Raw genomic sequence first — 24,210 nt, 5'->3', positions numbered from 1 at the left:
GCTTTTCTATGAGATAAATTGCATAAAAATTGATTTTAAACAGCGGTTGACATGCTTCGAAGTACGGTAATGGAATATTTAGAAAATTTTTGTCACGTTATGCGCCATGCTCGTAACCCTGATTTACCATTTCGGATAGTGTCTAGAACGCACAAACAAAACGTCGCTGATGGAACATAACGATGGATTATTTGGGACCAAACCAACATTTGTTATTGAAGTAGAAGTCCTGGGAGTGCATTCTGACGAAGGACAGGAAAGGTAAGACCATTTTTCTTATAGGAAATGTGATTTTGGTGAAGGCTAAACTGGGTGGGTGTCTAAATAGCTAGCCCGTGATGGCTGGGCTATGTACTTAGAATATTGCAAAATGTGCTTCATCCGAAAAGCTATTTTAAAATCGGACATATCGAGTGCATAGTGGAGTTCTGTATCTATAATTCTTAAAATAATTGTTATGCTTTTTGTGAACGTTTATCGTGAGTAATTTAGTAAATTGTTAGTAAATTCCCCGGAAGTTTGCGGGGGGTATGCTAGTTCTGAACGTCACATGCTAATGTAAAAATATGGTTTTTGATATAAATATGAACTTGATTGAACAGACATGCATGTATTGTATAACATAATGTCCTAGGTGTGTCATCTGATGAAGATCATCAAAGGTTAGTGCTGCATTTAGCTGTGGTTTTGTTTTTTGTGACATTATATGCTAGCTTGAAAAATGGGTGTCTGATTATTTCTGGCTGGGTACACTGCTGACATAATCTAATGTTTTGCTTTCGCGGTAAAGCCTTTTTGAAATCGGACAGTGTGGTTAGATTAACGAGAGTCTTGTCTTTAAATAGCTGTAAAATAGTCATATGTTTGAAAAATTGAAGTTTTTGGATTTTAGAGGAATTTGTATTTCGCGCCCATCATTGGATATTGGAGCAGACGTTCCGCTAGCGGAACATCTAGATAGAAGCTAATGTGTGGGACGTCATGTGAATTAACATATTGTTCGATTCAATTAATTATTATTGTTGTTGTTGTTATTATTATTCTCATGTTATTTTGTTTGTTCTCTCTGATTGTCATGATCATAATCACAGCCCTGTAGGATACATCCACCTAGTTATGACCCATCAAATAGGGCTATTACACACACACACACGGACACACACACACACACACACACACACACACACAATAGATATTCACACACACACACACACACACACACACACACACACACACACACACACACACACACACACACACACACACACACACACACACACACACACACACACACACACACACACACACACACACACACACACACACACAGCAGTCTAAGAAACTGCATCTCAGTGCTAGAGGCGTCACTACAGACCCTGGTTCGATTCCAGGCTGTATCACAACCGGTCGGGATAGGGTTTGGCCAGGGTAGACTGTCATTGTAAATAATAATTTGTTCTTAACTGACTTGCCTAGTCAAATAAAAACACACAGCAAGAGAGAGAGTCACTCGGGATCTCATTAACTACCAGGCTCGGGGCACGCGCTGTCTGTCTGTCTGTCTGTCTGTCTGTCTGTCTGTCTGTCTGTCTGTCTGTCTGTCTGTCTGTCTGTCTGTCTGTCTGTCTGTCTGTCTGTCTGTCTGTCTTAAAAAATATATATATTTAACCAGGTGGCCAGTTGAGAATAAGTTCTCATTTAGAACTGCGACCTGGCCAAGATAAAGCAAAGCAGTGCGACACAAACAACAACACAGTGTTACAAATGGAATAAACAAGCGTACAGTCAATAACACAATAGAAAAAAAGAAAGTCTATATACAGTGTGTGCAAATGGCATGAGGAGGTAAGGCAATAAATAGGCCATAGTAGCGAAGTAATTACAATTTAGCAAATTAACACTGGAGTGATAGATGAGCAGATGATGATGTGCAAATAGAAATACTGGTGTGCAAAAGAGCAGAAAGTAAATAAAAACAATATGTGGATGAGGTAGGTAGATTGGGTGGGCTATTTACAGATGGGCTATGTACAGCTGCAGCGATCGGTTAGCTGCTCAGATAGCTGTAGTTTAAAGTTATTGAGGGAAATATAAGTCTCCAGCTTCAGCGATTTTTGCAATTCGTTCCAGTCATTGGCAGCAGAGAACTGGAAGGAAAGGCGGCCAAAGCAGGTGTTGGCTTTGGGGATGACCAGCGAGATATACCTGCTGTAGTGCGTGCTACGGGTGGGTGTTGTTATCGTGACCAGTGAGCTGAGATAAGGCGGAGCTTTACCAAGCATAGACTTATAGATGACCTGGAGCCAGTGGGTCTGGTGACGAATAGGTAGCGAGGGCCAGCCGACTAGAGCATACAGGTCGCAGTGGTCATATCAATACAATTTACCTTTTCTTTACACTGTTCTAATGAATGTACATTTCCATAATATCAGCTATCTTCCATAAACGTGGAACAAGGATTGAACCCATGTGCTTCAGTTTACAGAAACAGATGATTTAGCATATCTATTTCCTTCTGAGAATGTCAACATTCTGGAAAGTGGGAGTTGTGCAAAAGATAATTTAACAACTAAATACAGTCAACAGTGAAGTTGGGGATTAACGTTGGACCGCATACATGTAAAGTACTGGCTCTACCATAGAGATACATCCCCTTACTATAATAGCTGTGTTGCAATATTGATACAACTTGCTTTTTCTGCAAAGTCCTCCAATAAAAGCACAGGTCCATGATATCAGATGTCTTTCATACAGCCAAGGAAGCGATTTGAACCCATGATCTTCGGTTTACAAGACCAACGCCTTACTACTTGGCCACCATGCCACGCTACTCTACAAATTTTACATCAACATTCTGGAAAGTAGTAGTTGTGTAAATGTGAATTTGGCACACAAATAAATTCAGTGGAGAATCTTGGGATTGAACCGAGGACCTCATACATATTTTGCATGCACTCCCACTCTGAGCTTCCATCCCATTTCATTTGCAGATAAAATGCAATATCAATACAATGTACTTTTTATATACACCACTCCATTGAAACTACAATGAAATGATAGCAGCAATTCTTAAACCAGGTACAGACTGGGATCGAACCCATGAACTTCAGTTTTTGAAAATGACGCCATAAAATTTGACAACAATGCCACTTCTGTTCTATAAATGTACAAACAGGGATTGAACGCATGTTCTTCAGATTACAAGACCAAATTATTTAGCACATCTCTGTTTCCTGCTTAAAATTTCAACATTCTGTAAAGTAGGAGTTGGGTCAATGCAATAATTTTAAATGGAGAAGCTGGGGATTGAACCCAGGACCTCATACATGCAAAGCATGCGCTCTACCACTGAGCTACATCCCCTTTCTGGGAATTTTATTTTTTTTATTTTTTAAAATTTTATTTCATCTTTATTTAACCAGGTAAGCTAGTGGAGAACAAGTTCTCATTTAGAACTGCGACCTGGCCAAGATAAAGCAAAGCAGTGCGACACAAACAACAACACAGTGTTACAAATGGAATAAACAAGCGTACAGTCAATAACACAATAGAAAAATAGAAAGTCTATATACAGTGTGTGCAAATGGCATGAGGAGGTAAGGCAATAAATAGGCCCTAGTAGCGAAGTAATTACAATTTAGCAAATTAACACTGGAGTGATAGTTGAGCTGATGATGATGTGCAAGTAGAAATACTGGTGTGCAAAAGAGCAGAAAGTAAATAAAAATAATATGTTAATGAGGTAGGTCGATTGGGTGGGCTATTTACAGATGGGCTATGTACAGCTGCAGCGATCGGTTAGCTGCTCAGATAGCTGATGTTTAAAGTTATTGAGGGAAATATAAGTCTCCAGCTTCAGCGATTTTTGCAATTCGTTGCAGTCATTGGCAGCAGAGAACTGGAAGGAAAGGCGGCCAAAGGAGGTGTTGGCTTTGGGGATGACCAGTGAGATATACCTGCTGTAGCGCGTGCTACGGGATGGTGTTGTTATCGTGACCAGTGAGCTGAGATAAGGCGGAGCTTTACCTAGCATAGACTTATAGATGACCTGGAGCCAGTGGGTCTGGTGACGAATAGGTAGCGAGGGCCAGCCGACTAGAGCATACAGGTCGCAGTGGTCATATCAATACAATTTACCTTTTCTTTACACTGTTCTAATGAATGTACATTTCCATAATATCAGCTATCTTCCATAAACGTGGAACAAGGATTGAACCCATGTGCTTCAGTTTACAGAAACAGATGATTTAGCATATCTATTTCCTTCTTAGAATGTCAACATTCTGGAAAGTGGGAGTTGTGCAAAAGATAATTTAACAACTAAATACAATCAACAGAGAAGTTGGGGATTAACGTTGGACCGCATACATGTAAAGTACTGGATCTACCATAGAGATACATCCCCTTACTATAATAGCTGTGTTGCAATATTGATACACCTTGTTTTTCTGGAAAGTCCTCCAATAAAAGCACAGGTCCATGATATCAGATGTCTTTCATACAGGCACGGACGGGATTTGAACCCATGATCTTTGGTTTACGAGACCGATGCCTTACCACTTGGCCACCATGCCACTCTACTCTACAAATTATACATCAACATTCTGGAAAGTAGTAGTTGTGTAAATGTGAATTTGGCACACAAATAAACTCAGTGGAGAATCTTGGGATTGAACCGAGGACCTCATACATATTTTACATGCCCTCCCCCTCTGAGCTTCCATCCCATTTCATTTGCAGATAAAATGCAATATCAATACAATGTGCTTTTTATATACACCACTCCATTGAAACTACAATGAAATGATAGCAGCAATTCTTAAACCAGGTACAGACTGGGATTGAACCCATGAACTTCAGTTTTTGAAAATGACGCCATAAAAGTTGGCAACAATGCCTCTTCTGTTCTATAAATGTACGAACAGGGATTGAACGCATGTTCTTCAGATTACAAGACCAAATTATTTAGCACATCTCTGTTTCCTGCTTAAAATTTCAACATTCTGTAAAGTAGGAGTTGGGTCAATGCAATAATTTTAAATGGAGAAGCTGGGGATTGAACCCAGGACCTCATACATGCAAAGCATGCGCTCTACCACTGAGCTACATCCCCTTTCTGGGAATTTTATTTTTTTTATTTTTTAAAATTTTATTTCATCTTTATTTAACCAGGTAAGCTAGTGGAGAACAAGTTCTCATTTAGAACTGCGACCTGGCCAAGATAAAGCAAAGCAGTGCGACACAAACAACAACACAGTGTTACAAATGGAATAAACAAGCGTACAGTCAATAACACAATAGAAAAAAAGAAAGTCTATATACAGTGTGTGCAAATGGCATGAGGAGGTAAGGCAATAAATAGGCCCTAGTAGCGAAGTAATTACAATTTAGCAAATTAACACTGGAGTGATAGATGAGCAGATGATGATGTGCAAGTAGAAATACTGGTGTGCAAAAGAGCAGAAAGTAAATAAAAATAATATGTTAATGAGGTAGGTCGATTGGGTGGGCTATTTACAGATGGGCTATGTACAGCTGCAGCGATCGGTTAGCTGCTCAGATAGCTGATGTTTAAAGTTATTGAGGGAAATATAAGTCTCCAGCTTCAGCGATTTTTGCAATTCGTTGCAGTCATTGGCAGCAGAGAACTGGAAGGAAAGGCGGCCAAAGGAGGTGTTGGCTTTGGGGATGACCAGTGAGATATACCTGCTGTAGCGCGTGCTACGGGATGGTGTTGTTATCGTGACCAGTGAGCTGAGATAAGGCGGAGCTTTACCTAGCATAGACTTATAGATGACCTGGAGCCAGTGGGTCTGGTGACGAATAGGTAGCGAGGGCCAGCCGACTAGAGCATACAGGTCGCAGTGGTCATATCAATACAATTTACCTTTTCTTTACACTGTTCTAATGAATGTACATTTCCATAATATCAGCTATCTTCCATAAACGTGGAACAAGGATTGAACCCATGTGCTTCAGTTTACAGAAACAGATGATTTAGCATATCTATTTCCTTCTTAGAATGTCAACATTCTGGAAAGTGGGAGTTGTGCAAAAGATAATTTAACAACTAAATACAATCAACAGAGAAGTTGGGGATTAACGTTGGACCGCATACATGTAAAGTACTGGATCTACCATAGAGATACATCCCCTTACTATAATAGCTGTGTTGCAATATTGATACACCTTGTTTTTCTGGAAAGTCCTCCAATAAAAGCACAGGTCCATGATATCAGATGTCTTTCATACAGGCACGGACGGGATTTGAACCCATGATCTTCGGTTTACGAGACCGATGCCTTACCACTTGGCCACCATGCCACTCTACTCTACAAATTATACATCAACATTCTGGAAAGTAGTAGTTGTGTAAATGTGAATTTGGCACACAAATAAACTCAGTGGAGAATCTTGGGATTGAACCGAGGACCTCATACATATTTTACATGCCCTCCCCCTCTGAGCTTCCATCCCATTTCATTTGCAGATAAAATGCAATATCAATACAATGTGCTTTTTATATACACCACTCCATTGAAACTACAATGAAATGATAGCAGCAATTCTTAAACCAGGTACAGACTGGGATTGAACCCATGAACTTCAGTTGTTGAAAATGACGCCATAAAAGTTGGCAACAATGCCTCTTCTGTTCTATAAATGTACGAACAGGGATTGAACGCATGTTCTTCAGATTACAAGACCAAATTATTTAGCACATCTCTGTTTCCTGCTTAAAATTTCAACATTCTGTAAAGTAGGAGTTGGGTCAATGCAATAATTTTAAATGGAGAAGCTGGGGATTGAACCCAGGACCTCATACATGCAAAGCATGCGCTCTACCACTGAGCTACATCCCCTTTCTGGGAATTTTATTTTTTTTATTTTTTAAAATTTTATTTCATCTTTATTTAACCAGGTAAGCTAGTGGAGAACAAGTTCTCATTTAGAACTGCGACCTGGCCAAGATAAAGCAAAGCAGTGCGACACAAACAACAACACAGTGTTACAAATGGAATAAACAAGCGTACAGTCAATAACACAATAGAAAAATAGAAAGTCTATATACAGTGTGTGCAAATGGCATGAGGAGGTAAGGCAATAAATAGGCCCTAGTAGCGAAGTAATTACAATTTAGCAAATTAACACTGGAGTGATAGTTGAGCTGATGATGATGTGCAAGTAGAAATACTGGTGTGCAAAAGAGCAGAAAGTAAATAAAAATAATATGTTAATGAGGTAGGTCGATTGGGTGGGCTATTTACAGATGGGCTATGTACAGCTGCAGCGATCGGTTAGCTGCTCAGATAGCTGATGTTTAAAGTTATTGAGGGAAATATAAGTCTCCAGCTTCAGCGATTTTTGCAATTCGTTGCAGTCATTGGCAGCAGAGAACTGGAAGGAAAGGCGGCCAAAGGAGGTGTTGGCTTTGGGGATGACCAGTGAGATATACCTGCTGTAGCGCGTGCTACGGGATGGTGTTGTTATCGTGACCAGTGAGCTGAGATAAGGCGGAGCTTTACCTAGCATAGACTTATAGATGACCTGGAGCCAGTGGGTCTGGTGACGAATAGGTAGCGAGGGCCAGCCGACTAGAGCATACAGGTCGCAGTGGTCATATCAATACAATTTACCTTTTCTTTACACTGTTCTAATGAATGTACATTTCCATAATATCAGCTATCTTCCATAAACGTGGAACAAGGATTGAACCCATGTGCTTCAGTTTACAGAAACAGATGATTTAGCATATCTATTTCCTTCTTAGAATGTCAACATTCTGGAAAGTGGGAGTTGTGCAAAAGATAATTTAACAACTAAATACAATCAACAGAGAAGTTGGGGATTAACGTTGGACCGCATACATGTAAAGTACTGGATCTACCATAGAGATACATCCCCTTACTATAATAGCTGTGTTGCAATATTGATACACCTTGTTTTTCTGGAAAGTCCTCCAATAAAAGCACAGGTCCATGATATCAGATGTCTTTCATACAGGCACAGACGGGATTTGAACCCATGATCTTTGGTTTACGAGACCGATGCCTTACCACTTGGCCACCATGCCACTCTACTCTACAAATTATACATCAACATTCTGGAAAGTAGTAGTTGTGTAAATGTGAATTTGGCACACAAATAAACTCAGTGGAGAATCTTGGGATTGAACCGAGGACCTCATACATATTTTACATGCCCTCCCCCTCTGAGCTTCCATCCCATTTCATTTGCAGATAAAATGCAATATCAATACAATGTGCTTTTTATATACACCACTCCATTGAAACTACAATGAAAGATAGCAGCAATTCTTAAACCAGGTACAGACTGGGATTGAACCCATGAACTTCAGTTTTTGAAAATGACGCCATAAAAGTTGGCAACAATGCCTCTTCTGTTCTATAAATGTACGAACAGGGATTGAACGCATGTTCTTCAGATTACAAGACCAAATTATTTAGCACATCTCTGTTTCCTGCTTAAAATTTCAACATTCTGTAAAGTAGGAGTTGGGTCAATGCAATAATTTTAAATGGAGAAGCTGGGGATTGAACCCAGGACCTCATACATGCAAAGCATGCGCTCTACCACTGAGCTACATCCCCTTTCTGGGAAAGTTTTTTTTTTTTTATTTTTTTATTTTATTTCATCTTTATTTAACCAGGTAAGCTAGTGGAGAACAAGTTCTCATTTAGAACTGCGACCTGGCCAAGATAAAGCAAAGCAGTGCGACACAAACAACAACACAGTGTTACAAATGGAATAAACAAGCGTACAGTCAATAACACAATAGAAAAAAAGAAAGTCTATATACAGTGTGTGCAAATGGCATGAGGAGGTAAGGCAATAAATAGGCCATAGTAGCGAAGTAATTACAATTTAGCAAATTAACACTGGAGTGATAGTTGAGCTGATGATGATGTGCAAGTAGAAATACTGGTGTGCAAAAGAGCAGAAAGTAAATAAAAATAATATGTTAATGAGGTAGGTCGATTGGGTGGGCTATTTACAGATGGGCTATGTACAGCTGCAGCGATCGGTTAGCTGCTCAGATAGCTGATGTTTAAAGTTATTGAGGGAAATATAAGTCTCCAGCTTCAGCGATTTTTGCAATTCGTTGCAGTCATTGGCAGCAGAGAACTGGAAGGAAAGGCGGCCAAAGGAGGTGTTGGCTTTGGGGATGACCAGTGAGATATACCTGCTGTAGCGCGTGCTACGGGATGGTGTTGTTATCGTGACCAGTGAGCTGAGATAAGGCGGAGCTTTACCTAGCATAGACTAATAGATGACCTGGAGCCAGTGGGTCTGGTGACGAATAGGTAGCGAGGGCCAGCCGACTAGAGCATACAGGTCGCAGTGGTCATATCAATACAATTTACCTTTTCTTTACACTGTTCTAATGAATGTACATTTCCATAATATCAGCTATCTTCCATAAACGTGGAACAAAGATTGAACCCATGTGCTTCAGTTTACAGAAACAGATGATTTAGCATATCTATTTCCTTCTTAGAATGTCAACATTCTGGGAAGTGGGAGTTGTGCAAAAGATAATTTAACAACTAAATACACTCAACAGAGAAGTTGGGGATTAACGGTGGACCGCATACATGTAAAGTACTGGCACTACCATAGAGATACATCCCCTTACTATAATGGCTGTGTTGCAATATTGATACAACTTGCTTTTTCTGCAAAGTCCTCCAATAAAAGCACAGGTCCATGATATCAGATGTCTTTCATACAGGCACGGACAGGACTTTAACCCATGATCTTCGGTTTACGAGACCGACGCCTTACCACTTGGCCACCATGCCACTCTACTCTACAAATTATACATCAACATTCTGGAAAGTAGTAGTTGTGTAAATGTGAATTTGGCACACAAATAAACTCAGTGGAGAGTCTTGGGATTGAACCGAGGACCTCATACATATCTTGCATGCACTCCCCCTCTGAGCTTCCATCCCATTTAATTTGCAGATAAAATGCAATATCAATACAATGTACTTTTTATATACACCACTCCATTGAAATGACAATGAAATGATAGCAGCAATTCTTAAACCAGGTACAGACTGGGATTGAACACATGAACTTCAGTTTTTGAAAATGACGCCATAAAAGTTGGCAACAATGCCACTTCTGTTCTATAAATGTACAAACAGGGATTGAACGCATGTTTTTCAGATTACAAGAACAAATTATTTAGCACATCTCTGTTTCCTGCTTAAAATTTCAACATTCTGTAAAGTAGGAGTTGGGTCAATGCAATAATTTTAAATGGAGAAGCTGGGGATTGAACCCAGGACCTCATACATGCGAAGCATGCGCTCTACCACTGAGCTACATCCCCTTCCTGGTGAAGCAAGAAACGTTTCTTTTTTAAATTTTATTTAATCCTTATTTAACCAGGTAAGCTAGTGGAGAACAAGTTCTCATTGAGAACTGCAACCTGGCCAAGATAAAGCAAAGCAGTGCGACACAAACAACAACACAGTGTTACAAATGGAATAAACAAGCGTACAGTCAATAACACAATAGAAAAAAAGAAAGTCTATATACAGTGTGTGCAAATGGCATGAGGAGGTAAGGCAATAAATAGGCCATAGTAGCGAAGTAATTACAATTTAGCAAATTAACACTGGAGTGATAGATGAGCAGATGATGATGTGCAAGTAGAAATACTGGTGTGCAAAAGAGCAGAAAGTAAATAAAAACAATATGTGGATGAGGTAGGTAGATTGGGTGGGCTATTTACAGATGGGCTATGTACAGCTGCAGCGATCGGTTAGCTGCTCAGATAGCTGATGTTTAAAGTTAGTGAAGGAAATATAAGTCTCCAGCTTCAGCGATTTTTGCAATTCGTTCCAGTCATTGGCAGCAGAGAACTGGAAGGAAAGGCGGCCAAAGGAGGTGTTGGCTTTGGGGATGACCAGTGAGATATACCTGTTGGAGCGTGTGCTACGGGTGGGTGTTGTTATCGTGACCAGTGAGCTGAGATAAGGCGGAGCTTTACCTAGCATAGATTTATAGATGACCTGTAGCCAGTGGGTCTGGTGACGAATAGGTAGCGAGGGCCAGCCGACTAGAGCATACAGGTCGCAATGGTGGGTAGTATATGGAGCTTTAGTGACAAAACGGATGGCACTGTGATAGACTGCGTCCAATTTGCTGAGTAGAGTGTTGGAGGCTATTTTGTAAGTGACATCGCCGAAGTCAAGGATCGGTAGAATAGTCAGTTTTACGAGGGTATGTTTGGCGGGGTTGGGGTTCGTTCCTTGTCAATCATTGTTGAAATTAGCATTCAGACAATATCTTTAAGTAAATCAATCATTCATTTATTAATGCAATTGCAGACAGAAGTTGACAATAGGAACATTGCAGGTATGTTTCCCAGTAAGTTCCCACCTAAAGGCACAGCTGATTATATACATGTGATCACTACCTGGTGGTCTGATCACCTACGTCAATGTATGTGTGTATCAATAAGCTGAGGTTACCTTATAAGGTACTGTAGCTTCTCTGAATTTATTAGCATTGTCCACTGTCTCACAAGATCAAAACCAGACAGTGGTTACTTCTCTATCTAGTTTCAGTCTGACTCAGACCCAGCCTGCAGCTCACAGTAGCCAGGGCTTAACCACAAAGACTAATATATATGGCTTGTACAACGTATAGTGGCAGAGTTTAGACACATAGCAACAGTATCTTATTATAAGGCCTGCAGCAAAACATATGGATCTTAAAGTCCCCTTAATCAATAATGGGGAGGGTCTTTGGAAGCCGATTCTAGATTGAATTTTGGATTGGAGATGCTTAATGTGAGTCTGGAAGGAGAGTTTACAGTCTAACCAGACACCTAGGTATTTGTAGTTGTCCACATATTCTACGTCAGAGCCGTCCAGAGTAGTGATGCTAGACGGGCGGGTAGGTGCGGGCAGCAATCGGTTGAAGAGCATGCATTTAGTTTTACTTGTATTTAAGAGCATTTGGAGGCCACGGAAGGAGTGTTGTATAGCATTGAAGCTCGTCTGGAGGTTTGTTAACACAGTGTCCAAAGAGGGGCCAGAAGTATACAGAATGGTGTCGTCTGCGTAGAGGTGGATCAGAGAATCACCAACAGCAAGAGCGACATCATTGATTTAAACAGAGAAAAAAGTCGGCCTGAGAATTGAACCCTGTGGTTACCCCCATAGAGACTGCCAGAAGTCCGGACAACAGGCCCTCCGATTTGACACACTGAACTCTATCAGAGAAGTAGTTGGTGAACCAGGCGAGGTAATCATTTGAGAAACCAAGACTGTTGAGTCTGACGATAAATATGTGGTGATTGACAGAGTTGAAAGCCTTGGCCAGGTCGATGAATACGGCTGCACAGTACTGTTTTTTTTATCGATGGTGGTTATGACATCATTTAGGACCTTGAGCGTGGCAGAGGTGCACCCATGAGCAGCTCGGAAACCGGATTTCATAATCTCTGTCTGTCTGTCTGTCTGTTTGTCTGTCTGTCTTCAGCAGTTTGGCTGTTGTTTTGATTGTCTGTTCGACAGCAACAGACGATGTTTCGCAACCTGTTTAGATGCTCATTGTCTAGTAGAGGAAGTCAAAACCCAACAGTCTGTCTACCCCTGGCTAGAGGCAGGTTGATTATCTGACTGGAGGTTACACTCCATCAACATGGTTAACGTTGAGAGTCTGAAATCTCTACTCGACAACATAGTGAAAAGATTGGCAGAAGGGGGCAGTTTTTATCTAATAATCACTCTCATCTTCATTCAGTACACTGTGTTTCATGTAGAGTTTGTTTGCAGCTGCAAACCTGAAGTTTTTAACTGTGTCATGTACATCCTGATTCCAGTTTTTCTGTTGATGTTCCTCGTTCTCTGGACGGATCAGATGTTCAAAAGACTATGTCGGTTCACATGCAGACGGAGTCTCAAATGTCATTTTGGCTGTAGACTGTGCTCCCTTCTGTGTAAGTCATTCTGTGTCGGGTTGCTTTGGATTGCGTCTGTGCTCATCGATGGAGACTGGTACGTGTGCTGTGGAAACAATCTCCCTAATGACAAAGTTGATCTTCCCTGCAAAAAAAATGTGCTCATCCCTGAAGACAAAAATACCCTGGCTCAACTCAGAAATGATTCGTTGGTGAGTGCCTCGTCGTATTTTTCGATATATCTTGTAATTTACTGTACTGTGACGGCTACAGATTTATGAAGAGGTGATGTGGTGAAAGTTAGTGATGCCGGAGCTTCTACGGGGCACGGGGTCGTCATCTATAATAATTTTGTTGAGGTATGAAATACATTTTGACAGATGAAACCTTACATGAACTATAAGTCAGTAAAGTGTCTCCAACTGTGAGTCTTGGTGTGAACTCTAAAGACCTACATATCAAAGCCGTTCTGAACAGTGGGTGTGATATTTACATCCTAGTGTGAAGTCCCGTCCCCTAAATCAACAAGGTGTGAAATACATTTTGACAGAAGCCATCCTACAATACTAATGTGTTTGTCATCATTTTCTTTCAGGTTATTGGTTTGTTATGTCTGCTGGCTGTTGCTTTTGGGTTCATCCTGTCTATCATACCTCCATGTCGTTGCCGTGCTAAGAACACGCCTGGGAGTCAGAACACGCCTGATCGCGGTTGTTGTATCACATTTTGTGAGGCTTGTTGTAAATCTTATCACAGGCATTTATATGAGGAGAGTGTTTTGGAAGAAACTGAAATTATAATGAGAGACATTCTAAAGGAGAAAGCTAAAGAGTATGCGTCTTTTACAGTGAGCCAAATAAGACCCCTTACTGAGACAACGAATAAAGACCAGAAGGTAAATAGTGATGAGGGGGGAAACTCATCAGTGTCCCTTCCAGAGACACAGAGAGGTGAGGGGGCAGTAGGAGACGCTCATACATTTGATTGGGATAAAATATCGAATTTAGCTTTTGACATGATTGATGACTTACATAAAACTTCAAAACCACAAGAGGGATCAAGTGGGGATGATGGAAAAGGGGGATCAATACAACCCCGTCCATCTGATGCAGTTAATGATCAGGGTGGGGATGATGGAAAAGGGGGATCAATACAACCCCCTGCATCTGATGCAGTTAATGATCAGGGTGGGGATGATGATGATGAAGGGGGATCAATACAACCCCGTCCATCTGATGCAGTTAATGATCAGGGTGGGGAGGATGATGATGAAGGGGGATCAATACAACCCCATGCATCTGAGGCAGTTAATGATCAGGGTGGGGATGATAATGATGAAGGGGGATCAATACAACCCCGTCCATCTGATGCAGTTAATGATCAGGGTGGGGATGATGATGATGAAGGGGGATCAATACAACCCCCTGCATCTGAGGCAGTTAATGATCAGGGTGGGGATGATGATGATGAAGGGGGATCAATACAACCCCATGCATTTGAGGCAGTTAATGATCAGGGTGATGAGGATGATGGAAAAGCAATTGGTGAACCGTGAGAAGGGAAGACCAAATTAAAATTAAAACTTACAAAAAACTGCTCAGGAAGGTGATGAATAATGATATTAATTAATAATAATAAAAATTTATGAAAAAAGTATATTGATGAAATTGTAAAGCTGGTAATTATCTATGATTATTATGAATAGAATTGTCTCTGTTGTTGTTTTTATTGTTGTTGTTTTTTTAATCCTGTCAAGTGGACAGTTTATTAGGTGTACCCATCTAGTATCAAATCGGACCCCCCTCCAGAAAGTCCCAAAGCCTGTCTGCCTGCTTTATATAGCAAGCCATGGCCACGTGTCTGTCGGAGCGAACCATTTTCGTGAACTGGGGGGTGTACCTAATAAACTGGCCACTGAGTGTATATTCAGATTTCATATATTTTCTGATTTTCCAGACATTGAACTATAATGACATTGAAATCTATAATGTTGATTCATGTCGCTCGCAAAAATACGAAAAAACAATTTTTTTTAAATTGAAAAAAAAAAAATTGCATTCATATAAAATCATCTTGCAAATCTCTGTTTTTTTATGATTCTCTGTTCCTCTGTCCAGTGTCTGTGTTCTTTTGCCCATCTTAATCTTTTCTTTTTATTGGCCAGTCTGAGATATGGCTTTTTGATAAAATAATTTATATGTTTAAGGTAATAACTAAATGATTCCACCCTGAAACATATAACTGTGTAAAGAATTATAATTATAAGACTGTAATTCTATAACTGTGTGTGTGTATAGGACAAGCTAAGACTTTACTATTTAGCAATGTAAGTGAGACATGTAAGGAAAAGGGGAACTGTTAACAGACAGCAGACAACTTGTGACCACTGTGAAACTGATAACAGGAAGAAGATCTCCCCACCCAGGGAGGGGAGAAACCATTAGGCTTGCAGTAGATTATGTAACATGTGGCAGGACATGATTAGCAATGTATGTGATGGAGAAGACTTGTAAATTAGCATTGACAGTGTTAAAGAAGAGGAGGGGCATTTATAAGGGGTATGACATATGGTATGACCAAATGTGAGGTATAAATGGCTATGTGCTTGCATGATTTGTAGAGCTCTCTGAATAAAGAACTAACCTTTTGCAGAAATCTGGGACTTTGTCTAATTCTTCTATTAACCAGGGGCCTTACAACCTCTGGAGAATTGGTCACAGCTATAGTGATTGTTATTATCATCATTGGGATTGGAAATTGCCATGACACTTTTTCTTTGCAACTCTGCCTAGAAGGCCAGCATCCCGGAGTCGCTTCTTCACTGTTGACGTTGAGACTGGTGTTTTGCCCGGTACTATTTAATAAAGCTGCCAGTTGAGGACTTGTGAGGCGTCTGTTTCTCAAACTAGACACTCTAATGTACTTGTCCTCTTGCTCAGCTGTGCACCGGGGCCTCCCACTCCCCTTTCTATTCTGGTTAGAGCCAGTTTGAGATGTTCTGTGTAGGGAGTAGTACACAGCGTTGTATGAGATCTTCAGTTTCTTGGCAATTTCTCGCATGGAATAGCCTTCATTCCTCCGAACAAGAATAGACTGACGAGTTTCAGAAGAAAGTCCTTTGTTTCTGGCCATTTTGAGCCTGTAATCGAACCCACAAATGCTGATGCTCCAGATACTCAACAAGTCTAAAGAAGGCCTGATTTTTTGCTTCTTTAATCAGAACAACAGTTTTCAGCTGTGCTAACGTAATTGCAAAAAGGGTTTTCTAATGATCAATTAGCCTTTTAAAATGATCAACTTGGATTAGCTAACACAACGATGCCATTGGAACACAGGAGTGATGGTTGCTGATAATGGGCCTCTGGACGCCTATGTAGATATTCCACATTAAAATCAGCCGTTTCCAGCTACAATAGTCATTTACAACATTAACAATATCTACACTGTATTTCTGATCAATTTGATGTTATTTTAATGGACAAAAAAAATGGCTTTTCTTTCAAAAACAAGGACATTTCTAAGTGACCCCAAACTTTTGAACGGTAGTGTATACATTATTAAAGTGACTAGTGTTCCATTATTGAAGTGGCCAGTGATTCCATGTCTATGTATAGAGGGCAGCAGCCTCTAAGGTGCAGGGTTGAGTAACCGGGTGGTAGACGGCTAGTCTGATGGCGATTTAACACTGTCAATGCTTATTTACAAGTTTTCTCCATCACATTGCTTATCATATCCTGCCCCATGTTACATAATCTACTGCAAGCCCAATGGTTTCTCCCCTCCCTGGGTGGGGAGACCTTCCTGTTTATCAGTTTCACAGTAGTCAGAAGTTGTCTGCTGTCTATTAACAGTTCCCCTTTTCCTTGAATGTCTCAGCTTGTCCTATGCACACACATTTATATAATTAGTATGATAATCACTCAGTTATATATTTTCAGGGTGGAATCATTTAGTCAAAACCTTAAACGTATAAATTATTTTATCAGTGGTGGGTGCTGAGGGTGCTGGGTAATGAGGGTTCTGAGGGTACTGAGTGTGGTGGGTGGTGGGTGGTACTGAATGCTTGGTGGGTGGTGCTGGGTGGTGGATGGTGGGTGCTGGGTGATGGCTTCACTAGGGCCCTCTCTCTTCAGCCGTCTCCACTAGGGCCCTCTCAGCCAGCCATCTCCACTAGGACCCTCTCAGCCAGCCATCTCCACTAGGGCCCTCTCAGCCAGCCGTCTCCACTAGGGCCCTCTCAGCCAGCCGTCTCCACTAGGGCCCTCTCAGACAGCCGTCTCCACTAGGGCCCTGTCAGCCAGCCATCTCCACTAGGGCCCTCTCAGCCAATAATTTTAAATGGAGAAGCTGGGGATTGAACCCAGGACCTCATACATGCGAAGCTTGCGCTCTACCACTGAGCTACATCCCCTTTCTGGGAAAGAATTTTTTTTTTCTTTCTGCAGCGATCGGTTAGCTGCTCAGATAGCTGATGTTTAAAGTTAGTGAGGGAAATATAAGTCTCCAGCTTCAGCGATTTTTGCAATTCGTTCCAGTCATTAGCAGCAGAGAACTGGAAGGAAAGGCGGCCAAAAGAGGTGTTGGCTTTGGGGATGACCAGTGAGATATACCTGCTGAAGCGCGTGCTACGGGTGGGTGTTGTTATCGTGACCAGTGAGCTGAGATAAGGCGGAGCTTTACCTAGCATAGACTTATAGATGACCTGAAGCCAGTGGGTCTGGTCACGAATAGGTAGCGAGGGCCAGCCGACTAGAGCATTCAGGTCGCAGTGGTCATATCAATACAATTTACCTTTTCTTTGCACTGTTCTAATGAATGTACATTTCCATAATATCAGCTATCTTCCATAAACGTGGAACAAGGATTGAACCAATGTGCTTCAGTTTACAGAAACAGATGATTTAGCATATCTATTTCCTTCTTGGAATGTCAACATTCTGGAAAGTGGGAGTTGTGCAAAAGATAATTTAACAACTAAATACAATCAACAGAGAAGTTGGGGATTAACGTTGGACCGCATACATGTAAAGTAATGGATCTACCATAGAGATACAAACCCTTACAATAATAGCTGTGTTGCGATATTGATACACCTTGCTTTTTCTGGAAAGTCCTCCAATAAAAGCACAGGTCCATGATATCAGATGTCTTTCATACAGGTACGGACGGGATTTGAACCCATGATCTTCGGTTTACGAGACCGACGCCTTACCACTTGGCCACCATGCCACTCTACTCTACAAATTATACATCAACATTCTGGAAAGTAGTAGTTGTGTAAATGTGAATTTGGCACACAAATAAACTCAGTGGAGAATCTTGGGATTGAACCGAGGACCTCATACATATTTTGCATGCACTCCCCCTCTGAGCTTCCATCCCATTTCATTTGCAGATAAAATGCAATATCAATACAATGTACTTTTTATATACACCACTCCATTGAAACTACAATGAAATGATAGCAGCAATTCTTAAACCAGGTACAGACTGGGATCGAACCCATGAACTTCAGTTTTTGAAAATGACGCCATGAAAGTTGGCAACAATGCCACTTCTGTTCTATAAATGTACAAACATGGATTGAACGCATGTTCTTCAGATTACAAGACCAAATTATTTAGCACATCTCTGTTTCCTGCTTAAAATTTCAACATTCTGTAAAGTAGGAGTTGGGTCAATGCAATAATTTTAAATGGAGAAGCTGGGGATTGAACCCAGGACCTCATACATGCAAAGCATGCGCTCTACCACTGAGCTACATCCCCTTTCTGGGAAAGAAAAAAATGTTTATTTTTTAAATTTTATTTCATCTTTATTTAACCAGGTAAGCTAGTGGAGAACAAGTTCTCATTTAGAACTGCGACCTGGCCAAGATAAAGCAAAGCAGTGCGACACAAACAACAACACAGTGTTACAAATGGAATAAACAAGCGTACAGTCAATAACACAATAGAAAAAAAGAAAGTCTATATACAGTGTGTGCAAATGGCATGAGGAGGTACGGCAAAAAATAGGCCATAGTAGCGAAGTAATTACAATTTAGCAAATTAATACTGGAGTGATAGATGAGCAGATGATGATGTGCAAGTAAAAATACTGGTGTGCAAAAGAGCAGAAAGTAAATAAAAACAATATGTGGATGAGGTAGGTAGATTGGGTGGGCTATTTACAGATGGGCTATGTACAGCTGCAGCGATCGGTTAGCTGCTCAGATAGCTGATGTTTAAAGTTAGTGAGGGAAATATAAGTCTCCAGCTTCAGCGATTTTTGCAATTCGTTCCAGTCATTGGCAGCAGAGAACTGGAAGGAAAGGCGGCCAAAAGAGGTGTTGGCTTTGGGGATGACCAGTGAGATATACCTGCTGTAGCGCGTGCTACGGGTCGGTGTTGTTATCGTGACCAGTGAGCTGAGATAAGGCGGAGCTTTACCTAGCATAGACTTATAGATGACCTGGAGCCAGTGGGTCTGGTGACGAATAGGTAGCGAGGGCCAGCCGAGTAGAGCATACAGGTCGCAGTGGTCATATCAATACAATTTACCTTTTCTTTACACTGTTCTAATGAATGTACATTTCCATAATATCAGCTATCTTCCATAAACGTGGAACAAGGATTGAACCAATGTGCTTCAGTTTACAGAAACAGATGATTTAGCATATCTATTTCCTTCTTAGAATGTCAACATTCTGGAAAGTGGGAGTTGTGCAAAAGATAATTTAACAACTAAATACAATCAACAGAGAAGTTGGGGAATAACGTTGGACCGCATACATGTAAAGTACTGGATCTACCATAGAGATACATCCCCTTACTATAATAGCTGTGTTGCAATATTGATACACCTTGCTTTTTCTGGAAAGTCCTCCAATAAGAGCACAGGTCCATGATATCAGATGTCTTTAATACAGGCACGGACGGGATTTGAACCCATGATCTTCGGTTTACGAGACCAACGCCTTACCACTTGGCCACCATGCCACTCTACTCTACAAATTATACATCAACATTCTGGAAAGTAGTAGTTGTGTAAATGTGAATTTGGCACACAAATAAACTCAGTGGAGAATCTTGGTATTGAACCGAGGACCTCATACATATTTTGCATGCACTCCCCCTCTGAGCTTCCATCCCATTTCATTTGCAGATAAAATGCAATATCAATACAATGTACTTTTTATATACACCACTCCATTGAAACTACAATGAAATGATAGCAGCAATTCTTAAACCAGGTACAGACTGGGATCGAACCCATGAACTTCAGTTTTTGAAAATGACGCCATAAAAGTTGGCAACAATGCCACGTCTGTTCTATGAATGTACAAACAGGGATTGAACGCATGTTCTTCAGATTACAAGACTAAATTATTTAGCACATCTCTGTTTCCTGCTTAAAATTTCAACATTCTGTAAAGTAGGAGTTGGGTCAATGCAATAATTTTAAATGGAGAAGCTGGGGATTGAACCCAGGACCTCATACATGCGAAGCATGCGCTCTACCACTGAGCTACATCCCCTTTCTTGGAAAGAAAAAAATGTTTATTTTTTTATTTTATTTCATCTTTATTTAACCAGGTAAGCTAGTGGAGAACAAGTTCTCCTTTAGAACTGCGACCTGGCCAAGATAAAGCAAAGCAGTGCGACACAAACAACAACACAGAGTTACAAATGGAATAAACAAGCGTACAGTCAATAACACAATAGAAAAAAAGAAAGTCTATATACAGTGTGTGCAAATGGCATGAGGAGGTACGGCAAAAAATAGGCCATAGTAGCGAAGTAATTACAATTTAGCAAATTAATACTGGAGTGATAGATGAGCAGATGATGATGTGCAAGTAAAAATACTGGTGTGCAAAAGAGCAGAAAGTAAATAAAAACAATATGTGGATGAGGTAGGTAGATTGGGTGGGCTATTTACAGATGGGCTATGTACAGCTGCAGCGATCGGTTAGCTGCTCAGATAGCTGATGTTTAAAGTTAGTGAGGGAAATATAAGTCTCCAGCTTCAGCGATTTTTGCAATTCGTTCCAGTCATTGGCAGCAGAGAACTGGAAGGAAAGGCGGCCAAAAGAGGTGTTGGCTTTGGGGATGACCAGTGAGATATACCTGCTGTAGCGCGTGCTACGGGTCGGTGTTGTTATCGTGACCAGTGAGCTGAGATAAGGCGGAGCTTTACCTAGCATAGACTTATAGATGACCTGGAGCCAGTGGGTCTGGTGACGAATAGGTAGCGAGGGCCAGCCGAGTAGAGCATACAGGTCGCAGTGGTCACATCAATACAATTTACCTTTTCTTTACACTGTTCTAATGAATGTACATTTCCATAATATCAGCTATCTTCCATAAACGTGGAACAAGGATTGAACCAATGTGCTTCAGTTTACAGAAACAGATGATTTAGCATATCTATTTCCTTCTTAGAATGTCAACATTCTGGAAAGTGGTAGTTGTGCAAAAGATAATTTAACAACTAAATACAATCAACAGAGAAGTTGGGGATTAACGTTGGACCGCATACATGTAAAGTACTGGATCTACCATAGAGATACATCCCCTTACTATAATAGCTATGTTGCAATATTGATACACCTTGCTTTTTCTGGAAAGTCCTCCAATAACAGCACCGGTCCATGATATCAGATGTCTTTCATACAGGCACGGACGGGATTTGAACCCATGATCTTCGGTTTACGAGACCGACGCCTTACCACTTGGCCACCATGCCACTCTACTCTACAAATTATACATCAACATTCTGGAAAGTAGTAGTTGTGTAAATGTGAATTTGGCACACAAATAAACTCAGTGGAGAATCTTGGGATTGAACCGAGGACCTCATACATATTTTGCATGCACTCCCCCTCTGAGCTTCCATCCCATTTCATTTGCAGATAAAATGCAATATCAATACAATGTACTTTTTATATACACCACTCCATTGAAACTACAATGAAATGATAGCAGCAATTCTTAAACCAGGTACAGACTGGGATCGAACCAATGAACTTCAGTTTTTGAAAATGACGCCATAAAAGTTGGCAACAATGCCACGTCTGTTCTATGAATGTACAAACAGGGATTGAACGCATGTTCTTCAGATTACAAGACTAAATTATTTAGCACATCTCTGTTTCCTGCTTAAAATTTCAACATTCTGTAAAGTAGGAGTTGGGTCAATGCAATAATTTTAAATGGAGAAGCTGGGGATTGAACCCAGGACCTCATACATGCGAAGCATGCGCTCTACCACTGAGCTACATCCCCTTTCTTGGAAAGAAAAAAATGTTTATTTTTTTATTTTATTTCATCTTTATTTAACCAGGTAAGCTAGTGGAGAACAAGTTCTCCTTTAGAACTGCGACCTGGCCAAGATAAAGCAAAGCAGTGCGACACAAACAACAACACAGAGTTACAAATGGAATAAACAAGCGTACAGTCAATAACACAATAGAAAAAAAGAAAGTCTATATACAGTGTGTGCAAATGGCATGAGGAGGTACGGCAAAAAATAGGCCATAGTAGCGAAGTAATTACAATTTAGCAAATTAATACTGGAGTGATAGATGAGCAGATGATGATGTGCAAGTAAAAATACTGGTGTGCAAAAGAGCAGAAAGTAAATAAAAACAATATGTGGATGAGGTAGGTAGATTGGGTGGGCTCTTTACAGATGGGCTATGTACAGCTGCAGCGATCGGTTAGCTGCTCAGATAGCTGATGTTTAAAGTTAGTGAGGGAAATATAAGTCTCCAGCTTCAGCGATTTTTGCAATTCGTTCCAGTCATTGGCAGCAGAGAACTGGAAGGAAAGGCGGCCAAAAGAGGTGTTGGCTTTGGGGATGACCAGTGAGATATACCTGCTGTAGCGCGTGCTACGGGTCGGTGTTGTTATCGTGACCAGTGAGCTGAGATAAGGCGGAGCTTTACCTAGCATAGACTTATAGATGACCTGGAGCCAGTGGGTCTGGTGACGAATAGGTAGCGAGGGCCAGCCGACTAGAGCATACAGGTCGCAGTGGTCATATCAATACAATTTACCTTTTCTTTACACTGTTCTAATGAATGTACATTTCCATAATATCAGCTATCTTCCATAAACGTGGAACAAGGATTGAACCAATGTGCTTCAGTTTACAGAAACAGATGATTTAGCATATCTATTTCCTTCTTAGAATGTCAACATTCTGGAAAGTGGGAGTTGTGCAAAAGATAATTTAACAACTAAATACAATCAACAGAGAAGTTGGGGAATAACGTTGGACCGCATACATGTAAAGTACTGGATCTACCATAGAGATACATCCCCTTACTATAATAGCTGTGTTGCAATATTGATACAACTTGCTTTTTCTGGAAAGTCCTCCAATAAGAGCACTGGTCCATGATATCAGATGTCTTTAATACAGGCACGGACGGGATTTGAACCCATGATCTTCGGTTTACGAGACCGACGCCTTACCACTTGGCCACCATGCCACTCTACTCTACAAATTATACATCAACATTCTGGAAAGTAGTAGTTGTGTAAATGTGAATTTGGCACACAAATAAACTCAGTGGAGAATCTTGGTATTGAACCGAGGACCTCATACATATTTTGCATGCACTCCCCCTCTGAGCTTCCATCCCATTTCATTTGCAGATAAAATGCAATATCAATACAATGTACTTTTTATATACACCACTCCATTGAAACTACAATGAAATGATAGCAGCAATTCTTAAACCAGGTACAGACTGGGATCGAACCCATGAACTTCAGTTTTTGAAAATGACGCCATAAAAGTTGGCAACAATGCCACGTCTGTTCTATGAATGTACAAACAGGGATTGAACGCATGTTCTTCAGATTACAAGACTAAATTATTTAGCACATCTCTGTTTCCTGCTTAAAATTTCAACATTCTGTAAAGTAGGAGTTGGGTCAATGCAATAATTTTAAATGGAGAAGCTGGGGATTGAACCCAGGACCTCATACATGCGAAGCATGCGCTCTACCACTGAGCTACATCCCCTTTCTGGGAAAGAAAAAAATGTTTATTTTTTTATTTTATTTCATCTTTATTTAACCAGGTAAGCTAGTGGAGAACAAGTTCTCCTTTAGAACTGCGACCTGGCCAAGATAAAGCAAAGCAGTGCGACACAAACAACAACACAGAGTTACAAATGGAATAAACAAGCGTACAGTCAATAACACAATAGAAAAAAAGAAAGTCTATATACAGTGTGTGCAAATGGCATGAGGAGGTACGGCAAAAAA

General features: G+C 40.6%; 1 protein-coding gene and 18 non-coding genes across 19 annotated transcripts; 1 reads left to right on the top strand and 18 right to left on the bottom strand.

Moving 5' to 3' along the window:
* Positions 1 to 3,291: 3,291 nt before the first annotated feature.
* Positions 3,292 to 3,363, bottom strand: trnaa-ugc (transfer RNA alanine (anticodon UGC)). Its single transcript has one exon. It is a non-coding gene; the product is annotated as a tRNA-Ala (tRNA).
* A 1,139-nt stretch (positions 3,364 to 4,502) lies between these two features.
* On the bottom strand, positions 4,503 to 4,574 carry trnat-cgu (transfer RNA threonine (anticodon CGU)). Its single transcript has one exon. It is a non-coding gene; the product is annotated as a tRNA-Thr (tRNA).
* Positions 4,575 to 5,041: 467 nt separating this feature from the next.
* On the bottom strand, positions 5,042 to 5,113 carry trnaa-ugc (transfer RNA alanine (anticodon UGC)). Its single transcript has one exon. It is a non-coding gene; the product is annotated as a tRNA-Ala (tRNA).
* Positions 5,114 to 6,252: 1,139 nt separating this feature from the next.
* trnat-cgu (transfer RNA threonine (anticodon CGU)) lies at positions 6,253 to 6,324 on the bottom strand. The gene has a single exon. It is a non-coding gene; the product is annotated as a tRNA-Thr (tRNA).
* A 467-nt stretch (positions 6,325 to 6,791) lies between these two features.
* On the bottom strand, positions 6,792 to 6,863 carry trnaa-ugc (transfer RNA alanine (anticodon UGC)). Its single transcript has one exon. It is a non-coding gene; the product is annotated as a tRNA-Ala (tRNA).
* Positions 6,864 to 8,002: 1,139 nt separating this feature from the next.
* On the bottom strand, positions 8,003 to 8,074 carry trnat-cgu (transfer RNA threonine (anticodon CGU)). The gene has a single exon. It is a non-coding gene; the product is annotated as a tRNA-Thr (tRNA).
* Positions 8,075 to 8,540: 466 nt separating this feature from the next.
* On the bottom strand, positions 8,541 to 8,612 carry trnaa-ugc (transfer RNA alanine (anticodon UGC)). The gene has a single exon. It is a non-coding gene; the product is annotated as a tRNA-Ala (tRNA).
* Positions 8,613 to 9,752: 1,140 nt separating this feature from the next.
* trnat-cgu (transfer RNA threonine (anticodon CGU)) lies at positions 9,753 to 9,824 on the bottom strand. Its single transcript has one exon. It is a non-coding gene; the product is annotated as a tRNA-Thr (tRNA).
* A 467-nt stretch (positions 9,825 to 10,291) lies between these two features.
* On the bottom strand, positions 10,292 to 10,363 carry trnaa-cgc (transfer RNA alanine (anticodon CGC)). The gene has a single exon. It is a non-coding gene; the product is annotated as a tRNA-Ala (tRNA).
* A 2,289-nt stretch (positions 10,364 to 12,652) lies between these two features.
* Positions 12,653 to 14,501, top strand: LOC115183513 (uncharacterized). Its single transcript, XM_029744725.1, has 2 exons — positions 12,653 to 13,158; positions 13,542 to 14,501. Exons 1-2 carry the CDS (start codon positions 12,688 to 12,690, stop codon positions 14,499 to 14,501), a joined length of 1,431 nt encoding a protein of 476 aa, XP_029600585.1. The 5' UTR covers positions 12,653 to 12,687.
* Positions 14,502 to 17,285: 2,784 nt separating this feature from the next.
* trnaa-cgc (transfer RNA alanine (anticodon CGC)) lies at positions 17,286 to 17,357 on the bottom strand. Its single transcript has one exon. It is a non-coding gene; the product is annotated as a tRNA-Ala (tRNA).
* A 746-nt stretch (positions 17,358 to 18,103) lies between these two features.
* On the bottom strand, positions 18,104 to 18,175 carry trnat-cgu (transfer RNA threonine (anticodon CGU)). Its single transcript has one exon. It is a non-coding gene; the product is annotated as a tRNA-Thr (tRNA).
* A 467-nt stretch (positions 18,176 to 18,642) lies between these two features.
* Positions 18,643 to 18,714, bottom strand: trnaa-ugc (transfer RNA alanine (anticodon UGC)). The gene has a single exon. It is a non-coding gene; the product is annotated as a tRNA-Ala (tRNA).
* Positions 18,715 to 19,854: 1,140 nt separating this feature from the next.
* Positions 19,855 to 19,926, bottom strand: trnat-cgu (transfer RNA threonine (anticodon CGU)). Its single transcript has one exon. It is a non-coding gene; the product is annotated as a tRNA-Thr (tRNA).
* Positions 19,927 to 20,393: 467 nt separating this feature from the next.
* Positions 20,394 to 20,465, bottom strand: trnaa-cgc (transfer RNA alanine (anticodon CGC)). Its single transcript has one exon. It is a non-coding gene; the product is annotated as a tRNA-Ala (tRNA).
* Positions 20,466 to 21,604: 1,139 nt separating this feature from the next.
* Positions 21,605 to 21,676, bottom strand: trnat-cgu (transfer RNA threonine (anticodon CGU)). Its single transcript has one exon. It is a non-coding gene; the product is annotated as a tRNA-Thr (tRNA).
* A 467-nt stretch (positions 21,677 to 22,143) lies between these two features.
* Positions 22,144 to 22,215, bottom strand: trnaa-cgc (transfer RNA alanine (anticodon CGC)). Its single transcript has one exon. It is a non-coding gene; the product is annotated as a tRNA-Ala (tRNA).
* Positions 22,216 to 23,354: 1,139 nt separating this feature from the next.
* Positions 23,355 to 23,426, bottom strand: trnat-cgu (transfer RNA threonine (anticodon CGU)). Its single transcript has one exon. It is a non-coding gene; the product is annotated as a tRNA-Thr (tRNA).
* Positions 23,427 to 23,893: 467 nt separating this feature from the next.
* trnaa-cgc (transfer RNA alanine (anticodon CGC)) lies at positions 23,894 to 23,965 on the bottom strand. Its single transcript has one exon. It is a non-coding gene; the product is annotated as a tRNA-Ala (tRNA).
* Between the last annotated feature and the right edge of the window lie 245 nt (positions 23,966 to 24,210).

Source organism: Salmo trutta, unplaced genomic scaffold (genome assembly GCF_901001165.1).
Source record: "Salmo trutta unplaced genomic scaffold, fSalTru1.1, whole genome shotgun sequence".
Classification (NCBI taxonomy): Eukaryota; Metazoa; Chordata; class Actinopteri; order Salmoniformes; family Salmonidae; genus Salmo; species Salmo trutta.
This window is presented reverse-complemented; position numbering and strand designations above follow the sequence as displayed.